Source organism: Typopeltis vanoorti, chromosome 10 (assembly GCF_054136105.1).
Source record: "Typopeltis vanoorti isolate ZY-2024b chromosome 10, IOZ_Tvanoo_1.0, whole genome shotgun sequence".
Taxonomy (NCBI): domain Eukaryota; kingdom Metazoa; phylum Arthropoda; class Arachnida; order Uropygi; family Thelyphonidae; genus Typopeltis; species Typopeltis vanoorti.
In genome coordinates this window covers 85,878,375-85,897,755 of record NC_143558.1, presented here as the reverse complement: position 1 = coordinate 85,897,755, position 19,381 = coordinate 85,878,375, and the positions used below count along the sequence as shown (strand labels likewise).

Sequence of the window (19,381 nt, the reverse complement as noted above, 5' to 3'; positions counted from 1 at the left end):
TCCTAAATTAGAAGTGGATCTGTTGCATATATTTTAGTAACAATCTCCAGTTAGAGTGAAAATCAAATACGGGGCCTTAGAGGATAAAAACAGACACTGTATGCCACATTATAGCATCACCTTTCCAAAAATTGGACATTATCTCAAGCACTAAGTTTATGTCATCTTAGGAAATGCTAAAAAAGAGAAAATATGAACTGAAACACAAAGAACATAATTAACAATGACTATGATTCAGGATCAGTATGCAAGAATACAATTATAAGAATATGATCTCTCCCCCCCCCCTTCCATATATTAAAAAAGATACAGACAGGACTTCTCAAATCATATTAAATTTATTCTCAGTCTCCTACACAAGATTACATCTATACTTTGACTGCCAAAACTACTGTAACCGCTTCTCAAAAAACGAGTGTACAAAATATGCTATGTATATACTGTGGACCATTCCCATGCTCTGCATAACAGATTGTATGCTCAAATCCCACAATGGGCATGGATGTTTGTGAAAGTCTTAAAGGTCTTAAAAATGATATTAAAATGATCCTTCGGGTCGCTTACACTTGCTGAGTTTAGAGTTATCTGGGGGATTGCCTGAGGTTTTGGAGCCTTTTCTTCACTTATACAGTGAAACCGGTCTGGTAGTGATCCTTTCCATAATGCATAGCATTATACATGTCCGTAAGGATATGTGCTTTACATTATGGGATATTAAGGCGAGTGATGTGAAGTCATTGGCATCTATATATGAGTTGCCCAAGTCGTGAAGATACTTCACGAAAAAACTTTGTTCGTGAAGTATAATAAATTTAGTTTAATCCTTTATCCAAGTGTGAGCAAACAAAGTTTGCGAAAGAAAGTATCTTCAGGACTGGGGTAAGGTACCCCAGTCCTGAAGATACTTTCACGCAAACTTTGTTTGCTCACACTTGGATAAAGGATTAAACTAAATTTATTATACTCTAACCAAGTGAAAAATAAACTTTCAACATTTGTTCATGAAGTATTTTTTGGTTTAATCCTAAAGGATTAAATCAAGGAATTATATTCTCGGTATCTTTAATTTATGGTATAACCAACTGGAAAAACTTGCAATAAATTTATATTTGTCAAATCCCATGTCATTACTCAGAAAACTATGGAGAACAAGAACAAATGCCTTCAAATATTACCTTCATATTTTCTATCAGGATGGACAGAGCTCATAGTGCAAAAATATTAAATATGATATACTCACAAATTTGTTTGTATGTAATTCAGGTAGGCATGCTTCCAAAAGGTAATCAAACCTTCAGTGGTGGCAAATCATATGGAGGTTTTTGTTTAAACTGAGAGGGAGGTGAATATGATAAACTGAAAAGACAACTTGTATCTGTGTTACAATATGAGAAACTGCATAGTAGGGGAGCCAGCAGTGTGGGAAGTGGTCTGGGGGGGGGGGGGGGGTGTCTGAAGGAAGCTGTAACTGCTAACATTCTAATAGTTAGGTGAATAAATCACAGGAGAATTAAATGGATAAATGAAACTTCAAAGCAACAGTTACATAAAATGAAAATGTTATGGAACCAATATTAGGGTAAATGTGATAAGCAGGTACATGAGCAGTATAAAGAACAGGCCAAAAGAATGACAGTCATGGTGAGAAAGCAAAAATCAGATTGTGAAATGAGGGAATTTTTTTCCTGCTGTGTGAAAAGTAAAAAGGAAGAATGGACATGGAAGGATCATTTTAATTCCAGATGGTAAGAAAGTGTCAAATTTACAGGTAATAGCTGAGTAGTTAATAATCAATTAAGATAATGTACAGATTCCAGAAAGATCCATTAGTTCTGTGGAAGAAGGTAGAACTAGACTGCAAGAGATGTAAACACAACAGGGATTGAATAGGACAGGGGTGGGGAACCCCTGGCATGCGTGTCAAACATGACACAATAACTTTTTTCCGGCACACAACCCAAGGCTCACCTTAAAAAAATAAATAAATGAATGAATTTACTAAAATAAAGAGCCAAAGGCTTCATTTCAGTGATGCAAAATTATATAAATTAAGTGGATATTAAATCCAACATCATTTCAAAACCGAATGCAGAAACTATAAAAGTTTCTTGCGAAAAATGACCAGAGAGCTTGTAGAATACACCGCTGCCATAGTACAAGTTGCCCTAGCTGAACCTAATAGGAAAAGCACGAATGCTAAAAGCGCCCGTATATTGCCTTCTTTTGGTCCATTTTGATAGGTTTCACTAGTCTGACAGCTGTTTCAAACTCATTGATTTTCGTCAGAGGCTAGGCAGAAACCTAAGAGAGCAAAAACTCTCAGTACTAGGGAACTTGAAGTGTCAGAGAGGGGTGTATTTTCTGTAAGTGAACTCTTGGTAGGTGCATAAAGTATTTATTAAAATAAAGAGCCAAAGGCTTCATTTTGGCGATGCAAAATTATATAAATCAAGTGTATATTAAATCCAACATCATTTCAAAGCCAAATGCAGAAACCTATAAAAGTTGCATGCAGAAATTGACCAGAGAGCCTGCAGGAATACAACACCGACATGCTACGAGTTGCCCTAGCCGAACCTAATAGGAAAAGCACGAATGCTAAAAGCACCCATATATTGCCTTTTATTGGTCCATTTTTATAGGTTTTACTAGTCTGACAGCTGTTTCGAACTCATTGGTTTTCATCAGAGACTAGGCCAGGGCAATTTGTAGTATGGTGGCGGTGTATTCCCGCAAGCTCTCTGGTCAATTTTCGCACGAAACTTTTATAGTTTCTGCATTCAGCTTTGAAATGATGTTGGATTTAATACCCACTTAATTTATATAATTTTGCATTGCCGAAATGAAGCCTTTGGCTCTTTATTTTAGTAAATACTTTATGCACTGACCAAGAGTTCACTTATGGCAAATACACCTCTTCGACGCTTCGAGTTCTCTAGTACTGAGAGTTTTTGCTCTCAAATGTTAATGATATCAGACTAGGTTTTTGCCTAGTCTCTGATGAAAACCAATGAGTTTGAAACAGCTGTCAGACTAGTGAAACCTATCAAAATGGACCAAAAGAAGGCAATATACACGAGGTTTTAGCGTTCGTGCTTTTCCTATTAGGTTCGGCTAGGGCAACTCGTAATATGGCGACAGTGTATTCCCACAAGCTCTCTGGTCAATTTTTGCACGAAATAGTTTCTGCGTTCGGCTTTGAAATAATGTTGGATTTAATATCCACTTAATTTATATAAATAAATAAATACATATATAACATCTTAACCTAAAGGAACTTCAAGAAGTGATGCAAACAGTAACCAAGGTTGTTAATTAGCACATGCTTTCAATAAAAGACAATTTCAGAATCTATTGAATGAGGTAGATTCATGTACAAAGGACTAGTAATGTACAACAATGTTCATTGGCTTAATCAAGATCTTGTTCTGAAACGATTTGTTGAATGCCTGGATGAGATAAATCACTTTTTGACTAATCAACAAATGCCTTATAAAGACATTTGTTGTCTTTATGTATGACATCGTGTGGATTTGTAAACTGATTTTTTTTTGCAGATTTTTGCAAACATTTAAATGACTTGAATCTTAACCTACAGGCTCTGGTAAGACTCTTCATGTTATGTTTCATCACATAAAGGCATTTGAAATGAAACTAGGAATTTTAAGAGGGATGGAGAGTGAGAGATTTAGATATTTTCCAAAACCTAAAGAAATACATTAATGATCTCTAAAAGGATGATAAAACAGACAACCAATGTCTTCAAAAGCTATTTTTAAATGTCACTGTGTCAACTGTTGAACAGTTCTCTCTAAGATTTGTTAAGTTCAGAGAATTTGAAGAGACTGCAAAATTCATTAAAAGTTTCCAGACAATATGAAATTGGAAGAATTAAACTTGCAAATGTTTTTTGTGGATAAATATGGATGATTTTGAAATGCAGTTGATTGATTTTCAAAGTAGCTCAATTTGGAGGCAGAAATTTGTTGACCTCAGAGTTGACTTGGAAAACATTGAAAAGGAGTGATTAGATTAGATGTAATTTTTATGCATTACTCGTAAGGGATTAACAATTAATAAAAAAAGTGTTTAATTTTATTTTCTTTTATGGTGCTTTAGTCAAGTAAAACGATTATGAGATTGTGTACTGTAACATATTGGAAAAACTTGTCTGATTGATCTTTAGAAAAAAAACAAAAACAAAATATTCAGAATTATTGTTTACTCTTTTGCTGATCTTAAAAACTGTGTGGATATGGCAACTAGAATTACACTTAAAGGCAAATAAAAAATATCCACACTATCAACAGGGTAGAAGGAATCTCAAGTAAAAATTCCATCACTAATTTTTACATTAATTCAAACTTACATGACTTACAATAATTACTCTTACAATATTCTTTGATTTTACTGCTCTAGTGTGATTTTTGATTATCTGAAAAGGTTCTCCCAATACTTAAAAGACAACAAATAATAATGTGTTCCGCAAAAATCGGTTGGCACCTCAAAAATTTTTTTAGGTGTCATGAATTTGGCATGCACATTTAAAAAGGTTGCCCACCCCTGGAATAGGATATCAGTACAGGTAATAAGAATGCAAGAGAATTAGCAATACCAATAATCTGTTGTTCGAGTCTCCACACAACATGATTTATAATGAGTGGAAGGAAAGCAAGATAATTTCATTACATAAGAAAGAAGCACTACAACTGATGCAAGCATTTACACAGACCCGTCTGTATTTGTGGAGCAGTCATTAAGGTATTGGAAAGGCTGGTCAGAAACTGCATCCAAATGTGGTTAGATAGCACGTTGGTATTTTGGACAACATGGGTGAATTAAAGGTGAGTCTTGTTTAGCAAATCCTATCACATTTTACAACAGTGACAGCAGAGCTGGATAATGGGAATAGATTTACCGTGATACTTCTGGATTTCCAAGGTATTTGACAGGATTTCAATATCAGAGGTTATTAGACAAACTTAAGAGGATGGGGCAAAATAAACTAGTGACATGGATAGGAGAGAGGCTGAGTGAGGTATCACAAAGTGATGTTTGGAGGTCAAAGAGTCTAAGAAAAGACAGTTGACTAGCAATGTATCACAGAGTTCTATACTTATGCTGCTGTTCTTTAAATATATATTAATGACACTGGGGATAGTCTGGAGGACAATATTAATTATATAATGATGATGTGAAGTTGGGCTGGAACATATCTAAGATAGAATCCTAACAGAATGACTTAGACTGATTCTATAGGCAAATGTTAATGATATCAGTTTAATATAGCCGAGTGCTAAGTTATGAATTTTGGAATGAAGGCATTATGGACAGACTGAGTATTACATTAATAAGAATTTGCTGCAAGTGGCTGATGAAGTTAGAGATTTCAGTTGATGGCGAATAATGAATTGAAGTTTAGAGCAACACTGCTAAGGCAGTTAAGATATCACATCAAACTGCAACATTAAAGAGAATATTATCTTGTAGAAATGAGGGAATTATTTTCTACTTTACCAGATTTTGATAAGACCACATGTGGAATACAGTTCAGATATGATCATTTGGTTTCTATGAGGATGAGGTGACAATAGAAAATATTCAGTGGTGACCAGGATTATACCTGGTTACTCACCACTGTGGAATATTTTATAAGACAGTGAAGAAATATGGCCTTCAAAGTATGAGAAACAGAAGATGGAAGAGAGAATATAAGACAGAAACAAACTTGTTGTCAAAGAAATTGTACAGTATAAATACAAGGGAAATTTTGAAGATGAGGCTTTTAACTATTACACCATACCTTCATAATTCTTCTTTTAATTCATTCACTGGCAAATACTCCTAATGTCCTCTGGCAATAATTCCACCCATTCACCACCCTCAAAGAAAAAAAAAAAACTAGTACTAATAACTTTGCTAATCACACTCTTATATAATTTCAAAGAATGATCCCCTTATTTTGATCAGAGTAGTATATACTTTATTGGAGTATTTCATCCTGGAGGAGTAAATTTTAATACTAGAGAGAAAGGGCAGGTTTAAGGTTTAGACGTGCAGGAGAAGAGTGTGTTCAAAATACTGAGTACTCTGGATGTCAGTAAAGCTGTGGGACTGGATGGTATTTCACCGAGTTTTGAGAGAATGTGCTAAAGAACTGACAGCTCCTTTGACCTGGCTTTTCAATGAAAGTCTGGCTATGGGAAAGGTGCCAAGGGAATGGAAGGAAGGTAAGATAGTGCCATTGCATAAGGGTGGTAGCAGACTGGAAGTGTCTAATTATAGGCCAGTTTGTGTGTCATCAGTAGCTGTTAAGATCTTGGAGAAATTAGTAAGGGACCGTATACAGCACTGGGCAGATGAGGATAATGTTATCTGTGAGAATCAACATGGATTTGTTAAGGGGGGCACTCTTGTATTAGTAATATGCTAGCCTTTTATAATAAAGTTATGTTGATGAGCAGTTGATGAGGGAAAGGCATATACTGTTGTTGGATCGTACTTCCTTGTTTTTGATCTGACATCTTGTTTCAACAGAGTTGAAACAAGATGGCGGATAAGTTGCTGGTTGATTACTAATTTAAATATAGAGAAATTTATATTTTTAGACTGCGCCACTCTATATTTAGATTAGTCTAATGAAATGTAGTGAAACCAAACATCAACTAATTTTATATCAATAATATTTCTTACGTAGACCGAGTTTATCTCTTAATTTGAAGCTCCCGCTAGGTCCGATAATTTCATGGACGGTGCAGTAAAGGAGATTCAGGCAAACACAATTTTAAAATCATCAAAACAAAACATTTAATTCTGGGTAATATATTATACATATAAACTCAATTCTGAGAACAAGATAATATAAATGTCTTAGCTTAATTGATCATAACATCTTACAAATTCAGTCTATGGGCATTCTGCTATCAAATTTATAGCTTTCACAATATTAAAATAACTTTTAATAGAGTTCAATATCACAAAATCTCTTAGTAACAAATTTTACTATTATCACACAGTCAGTAAAGTCTCAATACATTAATGGTGGCAACAACTGCTTCATGAGTATATACTTTCATACTTCATACTCCGGCTGATTTCAGCAAAAAACATTATAGTTAACGTGGGGAATAAGAGTGGAATTACACATATATCTCTGCAGTGAAGTAATATAAAATTGGACAGTTCTTACCAGATAAATCCTTTGCTCATGTTATTCACTGAGGCACACTTAAAACTTTAGTTAACTATCACACTGGAGCTACACATTTCAAAAGTAATCTTCTTTAAACTAACCTAATCATTAATCTCTGTGCATCACAAATGTAGACACACTTTCACTAGAAAATTCACTTGTTCCTCATCTACTACTTTGCAATAAAATCAGCTTTTCACTAATCTTCCTTAAAAGCTCTGGAATTCGTCATAACTTTAGAATTCCATATCAATATTCTGAGTTGCCAATTTACATCCTGATCCTTCGTAATCTAATTATAGCACTTAATTCCTATCATTACAGTTACTCTGTGCTGCTAATAAGTTATTTCCTTTTTAATCTAATTACAGCACCTAATTCCTATTACTACAGCCTCTTACTTTACTCTGTGCTACCATGAGTGCTCTCTGCTTCTCCACGCTGTCCTGAGTGCCTTCCCTCCCCCTCTTTCTTCACCACACTATCGTGAATGCTTCTGGTCTACTGATCCCTTGTATACTCTTGCTTTTCGCTTATATACCTTCACTTTCTTTCAAACCCAAAATTCTTTCTCATGCTCTCTTATGTCAATTCCTTCTCGGCAGTCGAATACCATATCTCGCAATCCATGCACACGCTAGCTATTTCCAGCCCGTCTCCATAGTAACAAACAAAACAAAATAAAATAAAAACAGAAATATTGCATAACATTATACCTTTACATACTGGTATTGAAAATTAATAAAAAAAAATATTATAGTTACTTAAATTTACCTTCGCCTTTATTCACAATAACAAAAAAAAAACAAAAAACATATATTACAGTTCACATAAAGTTACATATATACAATTTCTTATAATATTATTGAAGGAATAAAGTAATAAAATAAATAATTTACTACAGAGTCCTTTCATTATTATTATTATTACATATCCTAAAATTATATAATTAATTAATAACTGACAAAATACAGAGCAATTATATGAGTAATGCAGTTTAAACAACAGACAAACAATATTTACAGGTCTTGCTTATGTTATGGAAGATCATGTTGGATTCTGAAAGAAATACAAATAACTTTAATTTCTCTTCATTCAGAATCCAACACTGCCATTTTCTTGGATTTAGCAACGGCATTTAACAGGGTGCCACATGATAAGCTGATATTTAAGTTACAGCACATGGGTTTGGATGTCGGTCAACTGGATTCAGGATTGGCTGTCCAATAGGTATCAGAGAGTTGTGTATTGTGGGGAAGTTTCAAGGAGGCAGAAGGTTACAAGTGGGGTTCCACAGGGCTCAGTATTGGGACCTATATTGTTTAACCTTTATATCAATGACACTGTCAGTGGATTGCAGTAGGATATTCAGTTGTTTGCAGATGATGTGAAGCTGGGAAAGGTTATTAGTAATAGTGCAGATGTGATAGTCCTGCAAGAGGATTTGAAAATAAACTAGAAAGATGGCAAATTAATGGGGGTGTTGGTTTAATGCAGCAAAATGTAAGGTCTTGAAGTTTGGGACACATCAATGGGACGCTTCATATTCTATTGGAGGAGTTGTACTGCAGGAAGTAGGGGAGACAAGAGATATGGGGTTGATGATTGATAGAAACCTAAAATTCAAGGGGCATATTGCAAAGGTAGTGAAGGTAACACAGAGGATTGCTGCAATACTGAGAAGGATATTGACCTGCAGAGATAAAAGAGTTATCATTCCATTGTATAAGACCAAGATCAGACCACACTTAGACTATTGTTCTCAAATTTGGTCCCCAGGATTTGAAGGGGATAAATTAACTGTGGAAAGGGGTACAGAGGCTGATAACAAAGATGGTTTCAGAACTGTACAATGTTAGTTATGAGGATCGGCTAAGGGAATGTGAACTGCAGAGTTTGGCAGATAGAAGAAGGAGAGGTGATATGATTGAGACTTTTAAACTGTTGAGAGGTGGGGAGTTCTTTCGCTTGGCTGAACAGTAGGAAGGAGTGATGACAGGGGGCCATCCCTGGAGGTTACAAAAGGAAGCTGTGAGCAAGAGGGTGAGGAGTGGTTTCTTTGCATGGAGGGTGGTTGAACTGTGGAATGCATTGCCTGATAGAGTGGTGAGAGTGAGAACAGTCAATGAGCTCAAGAAGTGGTATGATTGACTTTGTGTTTCCTAGGAGGGACCACAGCCTTCCATGAGTCTTTTCACTCCATGGAGGTCTGAATAATAATAACAATTCTGTCCTTTCCTGCCATGTATTAAAAAAAGTCTTAGCTGTCAATCCTACAAAACCCTTTTAATAACTTATATGTTCTATCATCTCCTCTCTTTTTCTCCTATCCATGGATTACAAAAATTAAATCACCCATAAACCTTTGAATCTATTCTCATAGGAAGCAATCCAGAGATTTGTCACAATCTATATTGTGATAAGTGTATGGATATCTAGAGCAATTACTTTAGTAAATTTTCTAAAATGATGTAACCATTGATAAAAAAAAAAAAAAAAAAGGAAACATCTAGGAGGAATAACTTTATAATAAAAAAATAATTATTTTAGGTTATTGTGATCAAGCATTTCTCATTTGTAAAATCAGATAACAGGAATGTTAAAAACTGGTTTGAGTTGCAATTATTCTGGTGCACAAAACAAAAACCTTGCCTCTCCTTTGAAAAATATAACTGAATGCATACACACACACAAAAAAAAAGTATACTCATTCCTTCTCTAGCTCATAATTATATATAGTTAACAAAAATTTAATTAAACTTACCACATACAGGGAATGTGTTATTCAAGAGCTTATTGGTTGTTATAGGCATTTCATGATGATTTTCAGAAAGTTGATTTACCAATGACTCAAGAAATGAGCAGTATTTTATTACACGCTGAAGTTTCCAAACCTTAAAAAAAATAATAATTCTACATTAATGCATATTTTTCCAGTGAAGCAGAAAGTGGAGTCTTCTTCTAAAAACTACTAATGTTAACTTTTATTTATTATTATGATTATTATGTGACACCTTCAAGAAGTCTAAAGACTCATTGCAGGAAGGCACTGTACTCCACTCTACTCTACTCTACTCTACACTACACTACACAACACACATCTCTCTATCTCCTCTAGTACTTAATTCCCAAATACACTACTACCTTTAATGCCACCTACCACCAACAACCACCACAGTATTTTCTGTCTATAAATTGAGTGTTCTCATGGCCAATTTGTAAAAATGTAATAAAATGTAATACATAATGAAGGTTTATTTTCTTGATCATATGAATTAGTAAAATAATATTTGGTTTACAGATCAAGTATTGAAAAAATTTATTAACTATACCAACTAGTTTCCCACACTTTACCGTTGGCATCTTCAGGGCACTGACATATAGGCTTAAAACAATCTCATAATTATGAGTAACTGTAAAACTAACAAGAATAATTACAAATAAAATAGCATCGAACGTCAGTGAAACACGTATCGCGTGTACAAGGTTAGCTAGCTGTTCCTGTAGTTTGTGTTGAAGTTCATTTCTTGTATTTTTAGAGATTTAATTAGGGTTTTCCATATTTCTGGGAGTATAAAACCTTGATTTCTGTTAAGGTTAACAGTAGAACGAGCGACTGTGGCTGCTTCTTTGAAAATTCTTGATTGGTAGTTTTCCTCTATGTAAGAGGAACAGCTTTTGTTCCACTCGATGACATGGTTAGTTGTAGAGAAATGAGACGATAGGCCAGAAATGTCCTGTCTGTTTTTTTTTTTACGTAGCCAATGTGCTCCTTTTGCCTGATTTTGAGGCTTCTTGAAGTCTGTCCGATGCAACTTGAGCCACATGAGCATGGAATATTATAAACACCAGCATATTTATAGAAAGGATGGTTATCTTTTGGAGATCTTAGTAGTTTACGAATAGTTTCTATTGGTTGGAATGTTACTCTCATTTTGTGTGGTTTGAGGAGGCTGGCAGGTTTGTTGGAGATGCCACTTACATACGGAATTTCAATAGTTTTTATATATTGAATATCTTCTTGTTCTCTTTGGGGTGGTTCAGACAAAAGGATTTTATTGACTAGTCTTTTTGGATAGCCGTTCAAGTATGTGTTTCACTCACGTTCGATGCTATTTTATTTGTAATTATTCTTGTCAATTTTACAGTTACTCATAATTGTGAGATTGTTTTAAGCCTATATATCAGTGCCCTGAAGATGCCAACAGTTAAAGTGTGGTGAAACTAGTTGGTAGAGTTAATAAATTTTATCAATACTTGATCTGTAAACCAAATATTATTTTACAAAATGTAATACATTATTTTGAAGAATCTCTAAAACAAGAACTGGAAACTATCAAAGATACATAAAATCAAAGAAACTATCAAAGATAAATAACTCAAAAAAATAATTAATGTTTCTCTTATACATCAACCCAAACAAGAAGCCCACAGAACTCCAATATCATATATTAAAGGCACCTCTGAACAGGTGGCAAAAATTACGAAAAAATAATAAACTCATCACTACCCATAAACCCATCAAACAAATTCCTAACTTGCTACCTTCTCCAAAAGACAAACTCTCATCAATAATGCTACCTCGTATATACAAAGTACCGTGTTTGTGTAATGTCTTATTATGGACAATCAAGACCACATTCAGCTTATTAAATCTCACAAATATGACATGCCACAATATGGAACTGAAAACATTAGCCACAGGATCCACTGGGAAAATACCAAGATACTACATACATCCATATATAAACATGAATGTTTATATAAAGAAAGTGCTGAAGCATTACTTCATCAACCTAACCTTAATTGTAATGACTGTCTTACTATTCCAAAAGCATGGGAAATTGTCATCCTCACCTGTATTAAATAATGAAATCTCTTATATTTTATTGTTAACTAATCTATTTTAATTCATTTTCAACCCAATGATTTTAACCCATTAACATGCGACTGTATACATAGAGAAATTCCAATAAAATGATTATTATTATTATTCACGCCTCCATGGAGTCAAAAGCTTCATCGTGGGAGGTCCCTCCTAGGAAACACAAATTCTATCATACCACTCCTTAAATGCATTGACCGTTCTCGCTCTCACCACTCCATCAGGCAATCCATTCCATGGTTCAACCACCCTCCATGCAAAGAAACCACTCCTCACCCTCTTTCTCACATTTCTCTTTCATAACTTCCAGGGATGGCCCCTTGTCATGACTCCTTCCTGCTGTTCAACCAAGCGAAAGAACTCCCCAGTGTCAGCCCTGTAACCACCTCTCAACAGTTTAAAAGTCTTAAACATATCACCCTTCCTTCTTCTATCCACCAACCTCTGCAGTCCATACTCCCTCAGCTGATGCTCATAACATTGAACAGTCCTGACACCATCTTTGTTATCCGCCTTTATACCCTTTCCACAGTTAATTTATCCCCTTCAAATCCTGAGGACCAGATCTAAGAATAATAGTCTAAATGTGGTCTGATCAGAGTCATATACAACAGAATGATAACCATTTTATCTCTGCAGGTCAGTGTCCTTCTCATCATTGCAGCAATCCTCTGTGTTACCTTGACCACCTTTGCAGTAAGTCCCCTAAATTTCAGGTTTCTATCAATCATCAACCCCATATCTTTTGTCTCCCCCTACTTCCTGCAGCAACTCCTCCAACAGAGTATGAAGCGTCCCATTGATGTGTCCCAAACCTTAAGACCTTACATTTTGCTGCATTAAACTGACACCCTCCCATTCATTTGCTCATCTATCTAGCTTATTCAAATCCTCTTGCAGGGCTACCACATCTGCACTATTACTAATAACCTTTCCCAGCTTCACATCATCCGCAAACAACCAAATATCCCCTTGCAATCCACAGACAATGTCATTGATATAAAGGTTAAACAATATAGGTCCCAGTACTGAGCCCTGTGGAACCCACTTGTAACCCTCTGCCTCCTTGAAACTGCTCCACCATACACAACTCTCTGATACCTAGCAGACAGCCAATCTTGAATCCAGTTGACCAATCTGACATCCAGACCCATTTGCTGCAACTTAAATATCAGCTTATTATTATTATTATTATTATTATTCAGGCCTCCAAGGAGTCAAAAGACTCATCGAGGGAGGTCCTTTCTAAGACATAAAGTCTGTCAAGACTCATCGAGGGGAGGTCCCCCCCTGAGAAACACAAAGTTTATCATACCACTCCTTAAACCCACTGACCGTTCTCGCTCCCACCACTCCATCAGGCAATGCATTCCACGGCTCAACCACCCTCCACACAAAGAAACCACTCCTTACCCTCTTGCTCACAGTTTCCTTTCGTAACTTCCAGGGATGGCCTCTTGTCATCACTCCTTCCCGCTGATCAACCAAGCGAAAGAACTCCCCAGTGTCAACCCTGTAACCACCTCTCAACAGTTTAAAAGTCTCAATCATATCACCTCTCCTTCTTCTATCCACCAAACTCTGCAGTCCACATTCTCTCAGCCGATCCTCATAACTATCCTTGTACAGTCCTGAAACCATCTTTGTCATCCGTCTTTGTATCCTTTCCACAGTTAATTTATCCCCTTCAAATCCTGGGGACCAAATCTGAGAACAATAGTCCAAGTGTGGTCTGATCAGAGACTTATACAACGGAATGATAACCCTCTTATCTCTGCAGGTCAGTGTCCTTCTCATAATAGCAGCAATCCTCTGTGTTACCTTCACCACCTTTGCAATATGTCCCCTAAACTTCAGGTTTCTATCAATCATGAACCCCAGATCTCTTGTCTCCCCTACTTCCTCCAGTATAACTCCTCCCATAGAGTATGCAGCATCCCATCGATGTTTCCCAAACCTCAAGACCTTACATTTTGCTGCATTAAACTGACACCCCCATTCATTTGCCCATCTATCTAGCTTATTTAAATCCTCTTGCAGGGCTACCACATCTGCACTATTACTAATAATCCTTCCAAGCTTCGCATCATCCGCAAACAACTGAATATCCCCCTGCAATCCACTGGCTATGTCATTGATATAAAGGTTAAACAATATAGGTCCTAGTACTGAGCCCTGTGGGACCCCACTTGTAACCCTCTGCCTCCTGGAAACTGCTCCACCATACACAACTCTCTGATACCTATCAGACAGCCAATCTTGAATCCAGTTGACCAATCTGACATCCAGACCCATGTGCTGCAACTTAAATATCAGCTTATCATGTGGCACCCTGTCAAATGCTTTCGCCAAGTCTAAGAAAATTGCAGTATATGCCTTTCCCTCATCTAATGCTCTTGTAACTTTATTATAAAAGGCTAGCATATTGCTAAAACAAGAGCGTCCTTTCACAAATCCATGTTGATTCTCACAGATAACATTACCCTCATCTGCCCAATGCTGTACACGGTCCCTCACTACTTTCTCCAAGATCTTAACAACTACTGATAACACACAAACTGGCCTATAATTAGATACTTCCAGTCTGTTACCACCCTTATGCAATGGCACTATCTTACCTTCCTTCCATTCCCTGGGCACCTTTGCCAAAGCCAGACTTTCATTGAAAAGCCACGTTAAAGGTATTGTCAATTCCCTAGACATTCTCTCAAAACTCGTGGCGAAATACCATCCAGTCCCACAGCTTTACTGACATCCAGAGTACTCAGTATCTGAAACACACTCTCCTCCTGTACCTCCAGACCTCGTACCAGTCCTATCCCTCTAGCATTAAAACTGACTCCTCTAGGATGAAATACTCCAATAAAGTGTTCATTGAACAATTCCACTATGTCCTCTGCATCAGTCACTCTATTCCCATTTTTATCCCACAATATCATTCTTCCACAGTCATTTCTCCTCCTACTGGCCACATAGCTAAAAAATTCCCTAGGATTTTCTTTGGATCTTAGGGCCAATCTCCTCTCATATTCCAGTTTCGCTTTCCTTACCACACGAGTCACTCTTCTGGCCTGTGTCTTATATTCCTCATGCATCTCTTCACCTGTCTCCTTATATCTCTTCCATAGCCTCTTTTTCGCATGCAATTCCTGTTTAATATTGTTTGTTATCCACTTTACTCCAAATTGCGCCCTCTTCTTCACTCGTGGTATACAACTTACCATTGCTGATAACAAATATTCTTTCACAATTTCCCACGCACTGGTGATATCCCGGCCTTCCAATTCCTCCCTCCATGAAACTTCCCGAAGTTGACGTCTAAGACTATTATAATCACCTGCCTTATAATTCCACATAAGTTCCCGTCTCTTTGATACTCCTGCATGTCTATTCATTTTCCAAATCAAAACCATATGGTCACTCTCTCCAACTGGTGGGAGAGACGTCAACTCAGTTATTATCAACTCTTCTGATGCTATAACCAAATCCAAAATTTTTGAACCTCTTGTTCCCTCTGTTACATGTTGCCTAAGACATTTGTCCCTCAAGAATTCTAGAAATTCCATTCCCCTATTGTTACATGCATCTTCCTCTCCACAATTTATACTACTGAAGTTAAAATCTCCCATAACAATCATTCTTCTTGCACTTGCCAAACTTAGCTGTCTAAACATCTCCTGGTCCCCATCCTCTGTGCTCCTGGGTCTGTAGCAACACCCCACTAAATATCCTGTCTTGCCTACCTCTACCTCACACCATATGCTCTCAAAATCATTTGTCTCACTACCTTCCAAATTCTCCACTCTTAGAGGACATAGGTCATCACTTATCATAAGCAGCACCCCACCACCACGCTTTCCCCTCCTATCCTGGCGAAAAATGCTATACCCAGCGACTTCTATTCCTGTTTTTATATCCCCTTCTGTCAACCACGTCTCAGTGATCGCAATAATTTTTGGCCAGGCTGATGCTATCTGCGCCACCAATTCCTCTCCCTTATTCCGGATACTCCTGGCATTAGTATACAGCATATAAATGCCATTGTTTCTATACCCAGCATTATCCCTTCTAGACTCCACTGGGCTCAGTCTTACCTGACATTGTCTCCCTTCTCCCAAGTATCCATTCCCACAAGAGGCCACCCCTGCTATCATCCTCCCTGGGACACACTGACTCGTTCAGAACAGCAATCTCTCCAGATGCCTACGTCCTTCCTCATTCAAATGTAAACGGTCTCTTGCAAACAACTCCTCTCTTTCCTCAAACGCACTCCAAGCATCCACATATACCAGTCCTCTCTTGTCACACATTCTCGCTATTATGCCATTCAATATCACCGCTCTTCTGCTCAGCTCATCATTATCATACCTAGGCAACACGCACACTATTTTTCCTCTCTCTGTCTTCTTCCGTACAGTCTCAAGCAAAAATCTCATATCTCTCGCTGCCCGACTTACATTACCACTCAAGTCATTCGTTCCTACCATCACAATCATCTCATCCACCCTTTCACTTCTCTTAATTGCCATAGCCACCCTTTCTATTGTTCCTCCTGGCAAACACTCCTCACGCATCCTATCCTGAACACCACGGATCATTGAGTCACCATACATTATACCTCTTACCATTCCATCGCTCCTATTGTTTCCACTCTCTCCTCTTCTTTCATTCCCATACCTCTCTCTTCTACTGTTTCCATTCTCTCCTCTTCTAGCACTCCCATACATCTCTCTCATTCCCTCTCTCCTACTGTTTCCATTTTCTCCACTTCTAGCACTTCCATATCCCTCTCTCATTCTGTCTCTCCTACTACTGTTTCCATCCGCTCGTCTTCTAGCATTCCCATACCTCTCTCTCATTCCATCTCTCCTACCGTTTCCATTCTCTCCTCTTCTAGCACTTCCATATCTCTCTCTCATTCCGTCTCTCCTACTGTTTCCATCCTCTCGTCTGCTAGCATTCCCATACCTCTCTCTCACTCCCTCTCTTCTACTGTTTCCAATCTCTCCTCTTCTAGCACCCCCATACCTCTCACTCATACTCCTTAAATTCTCTCTCTCTCTCCTACTCTGATTCGCCTTGCATTCATCTCTTCCATTCTCCTAATCTTATCTTTCATACTTCTGCTCTCATTCACTAGACATTCCACCTCCTCTTTCAACTCATCTATCTCCCTCTGCAGGTCAGTCACTCTTAATCTAAATTCACTCTCCCAAACAAAACCATCTCCTAAACTTCCACAGTCACTCACACCTTCCACACTATCAACCATTATTTTCTCATTCTCTCCTATCATACTACTCGTCTTAAAAACTTCCGGCGAGGCGGATTTGAACCACCGACCTATGGATTGCTATATTTTGTATGACCTCTACAGTCCACCGCTCTGCCAACTGAGCTACCGCCGGAAATATCATGTGGCACCCTGTCAAATGCCTTCGCTAAGTCTAAGAAAATTGCAGTATATGCCTTTCCTTCATCTAATGTTCTTGTAATTTTATTATGCTAGCATATTGCTAAAACAAGAGCACCCCCTTCACAAATCCATGTTGACTCTCAGGGATAACACCACCCTCATCTGCCCAATGCTGCATACAGTCCCTCACTACTTTCTCCAAGATCTTAACACCTACTGATAACACACAAACTGGCCTATAATTAGACACTTCCAGTCTGCTACTGCCCTTATGCAATGGCACTATCTTACCTTCCTTCCATTCGCCCAGTCAGACTTTCATTGAAAAGCCAGGTCAAAGGCACTGTCAGTTCCCTAGCACATTCTCTCAAAACTCGTGGTGAAATACCATCCAGTCCCAAAGCTTTACTGACATCCAGAGTACTAAGTATCTGAAACACACTCTCCTCCTGTACCTCTAAACCTCAAACCTGAGCTAACCCTCTAGCATTAAAACTGACTCCTCTAGGATGAAATACTCCAATAAAGTGTTAATTGAACAATTCCACTATTCCTCTGCATCAGTCACTCTATTCCCATTTTTATCCCACAATGTCATTCTTCCACAGTCATTTCTCCTCCTACTGGCCACATAGCTAAAAAAATTCCCTAGGATTTTCTTTGGATCTTAGGGCCAATCTCATCTTATCAGTTTCACCTTCCTTACCATACTAGTCACTTTTCTGGCCTGTGTCTTATATTCTTCATGCATCTTCTCTTCACCTGTTTCCTTATATCTCTTCCATAGCCTCTTTTACGCATGCAATTTCTGCTTATTATTATTTGTCATCCACTTTACTCCAAATTATGTCCTCTTCTTCACTCGTGGTATACAACTTACCATTGCTACTAACAAATATTCTTTCACAATTTCCCATGCACTAATGATATCCCGGCCTTCCAATTCCTCCCTCCATGAAACTTCCCCAAGTTGACGTCTAAGACTATTATAATCACCTGCTTTATAATTCCACATAAGTTCCTGTCTCTTTGATACTCCCGCATGTCTATTCATTTTCAAAGTCAAAACCATATGGTCACTCTCTCCAACTGATAACTGGTGGGAGAGAGATGTCATCTCAGTTATTATCAACTCTTCTGATGCTATAACCAAATCCAAAACTCTTGAACCTCTTGTTCCCTCTGTTACATGTTGCCTAAGATATTTGTCCCTCAAGAATTCTAGAAATTCCATTCCCCTATTGCTACATGCATCTTCCTCTCTCCAATTTATACTACTGTAGATAAAATCTCCCATAATAATCATTCTTCTTGCACTTGCCAAACTTAACTGTCTAAACATCTCCTGGTCCCCATACTCTGTGCTCCTGGGTCTGTAGCAACACTCCACTAAATATCCTGTCTTGCCCACCTTTACCTCACATCATATGCTCTCAAAATCATTTGTCTCACTGCCTTCCAAAGCCTCCACTCTTAGAGGACATAGGTCGTCACTTATCATAAGCAGTACCCCACCACCATGCTTTCCTCTCCTATCCTGCCGAAAAATGCTGTATCCAGCGACTTCTATTCCTGTTATTATATCCTCTTCTGTCAACCACGTCTCAGTGATCCCAATAATTTTTGGCCACGTTGATGCGATCTGCGCCACCAATTCCTCTCCCTTATTCCGGATACTCCTGGCATTAGTATAAAGCATATAAATGCCACTGTTTCTATACCCAGCATTATCCCCTCCAGACTCCACTGGGCCCAGCGTTACCTGATGTCGTCCCCCCTTCTCCGAAGTACCCATTCCCACAAGAAGCCACCCCTGCTACCGTCCACACTGACTCATTAAGAACAGCAATCTCTCCAGATGCCTACGTCCTTCCTCATTCAAATGCAA

General features: G+C 37.7%; 1 protein-coding gene and 1 non-coding gene across 5 annotated transcripts in view; both read right to left on the bottom strand.

Moving 5' to 3' along the window:
* Positions 1-19,381, bottom strand: part of LOC150102560 (uncharacterized) — a 144,501-nt gene that overhangs the window by 31,848 nt on the left and 93,272 nt on the right. For all 4 annotated transcript variants that reach the window (XM_090399237.1, XM_090399234.1, XM_090399236.1 and 1 more), the window contains one exon: positions 9,957-10,086. In XM_090399237.1, coding sequence (XP_090255363.1) covers positions 9,957-10,086 — 130 coding nt within the window. The remainder of the gene's footprint in view (positions 1-9,956; positions 10,087-19,381) is intronic.
* On the bottom strand, positions 17,393-17,485 carry TRNAY-GUA (transfer RNA tyrosine (anticodon GUA)). The gene is made up of 2 exons: positions 17,449-17,485; positions 17,393-17,428 (listed from the first exon to the last, which is right to left on the bottom strand). It is a non-coding gene; the product is annotated as a tRNA-Tyr (tRNA).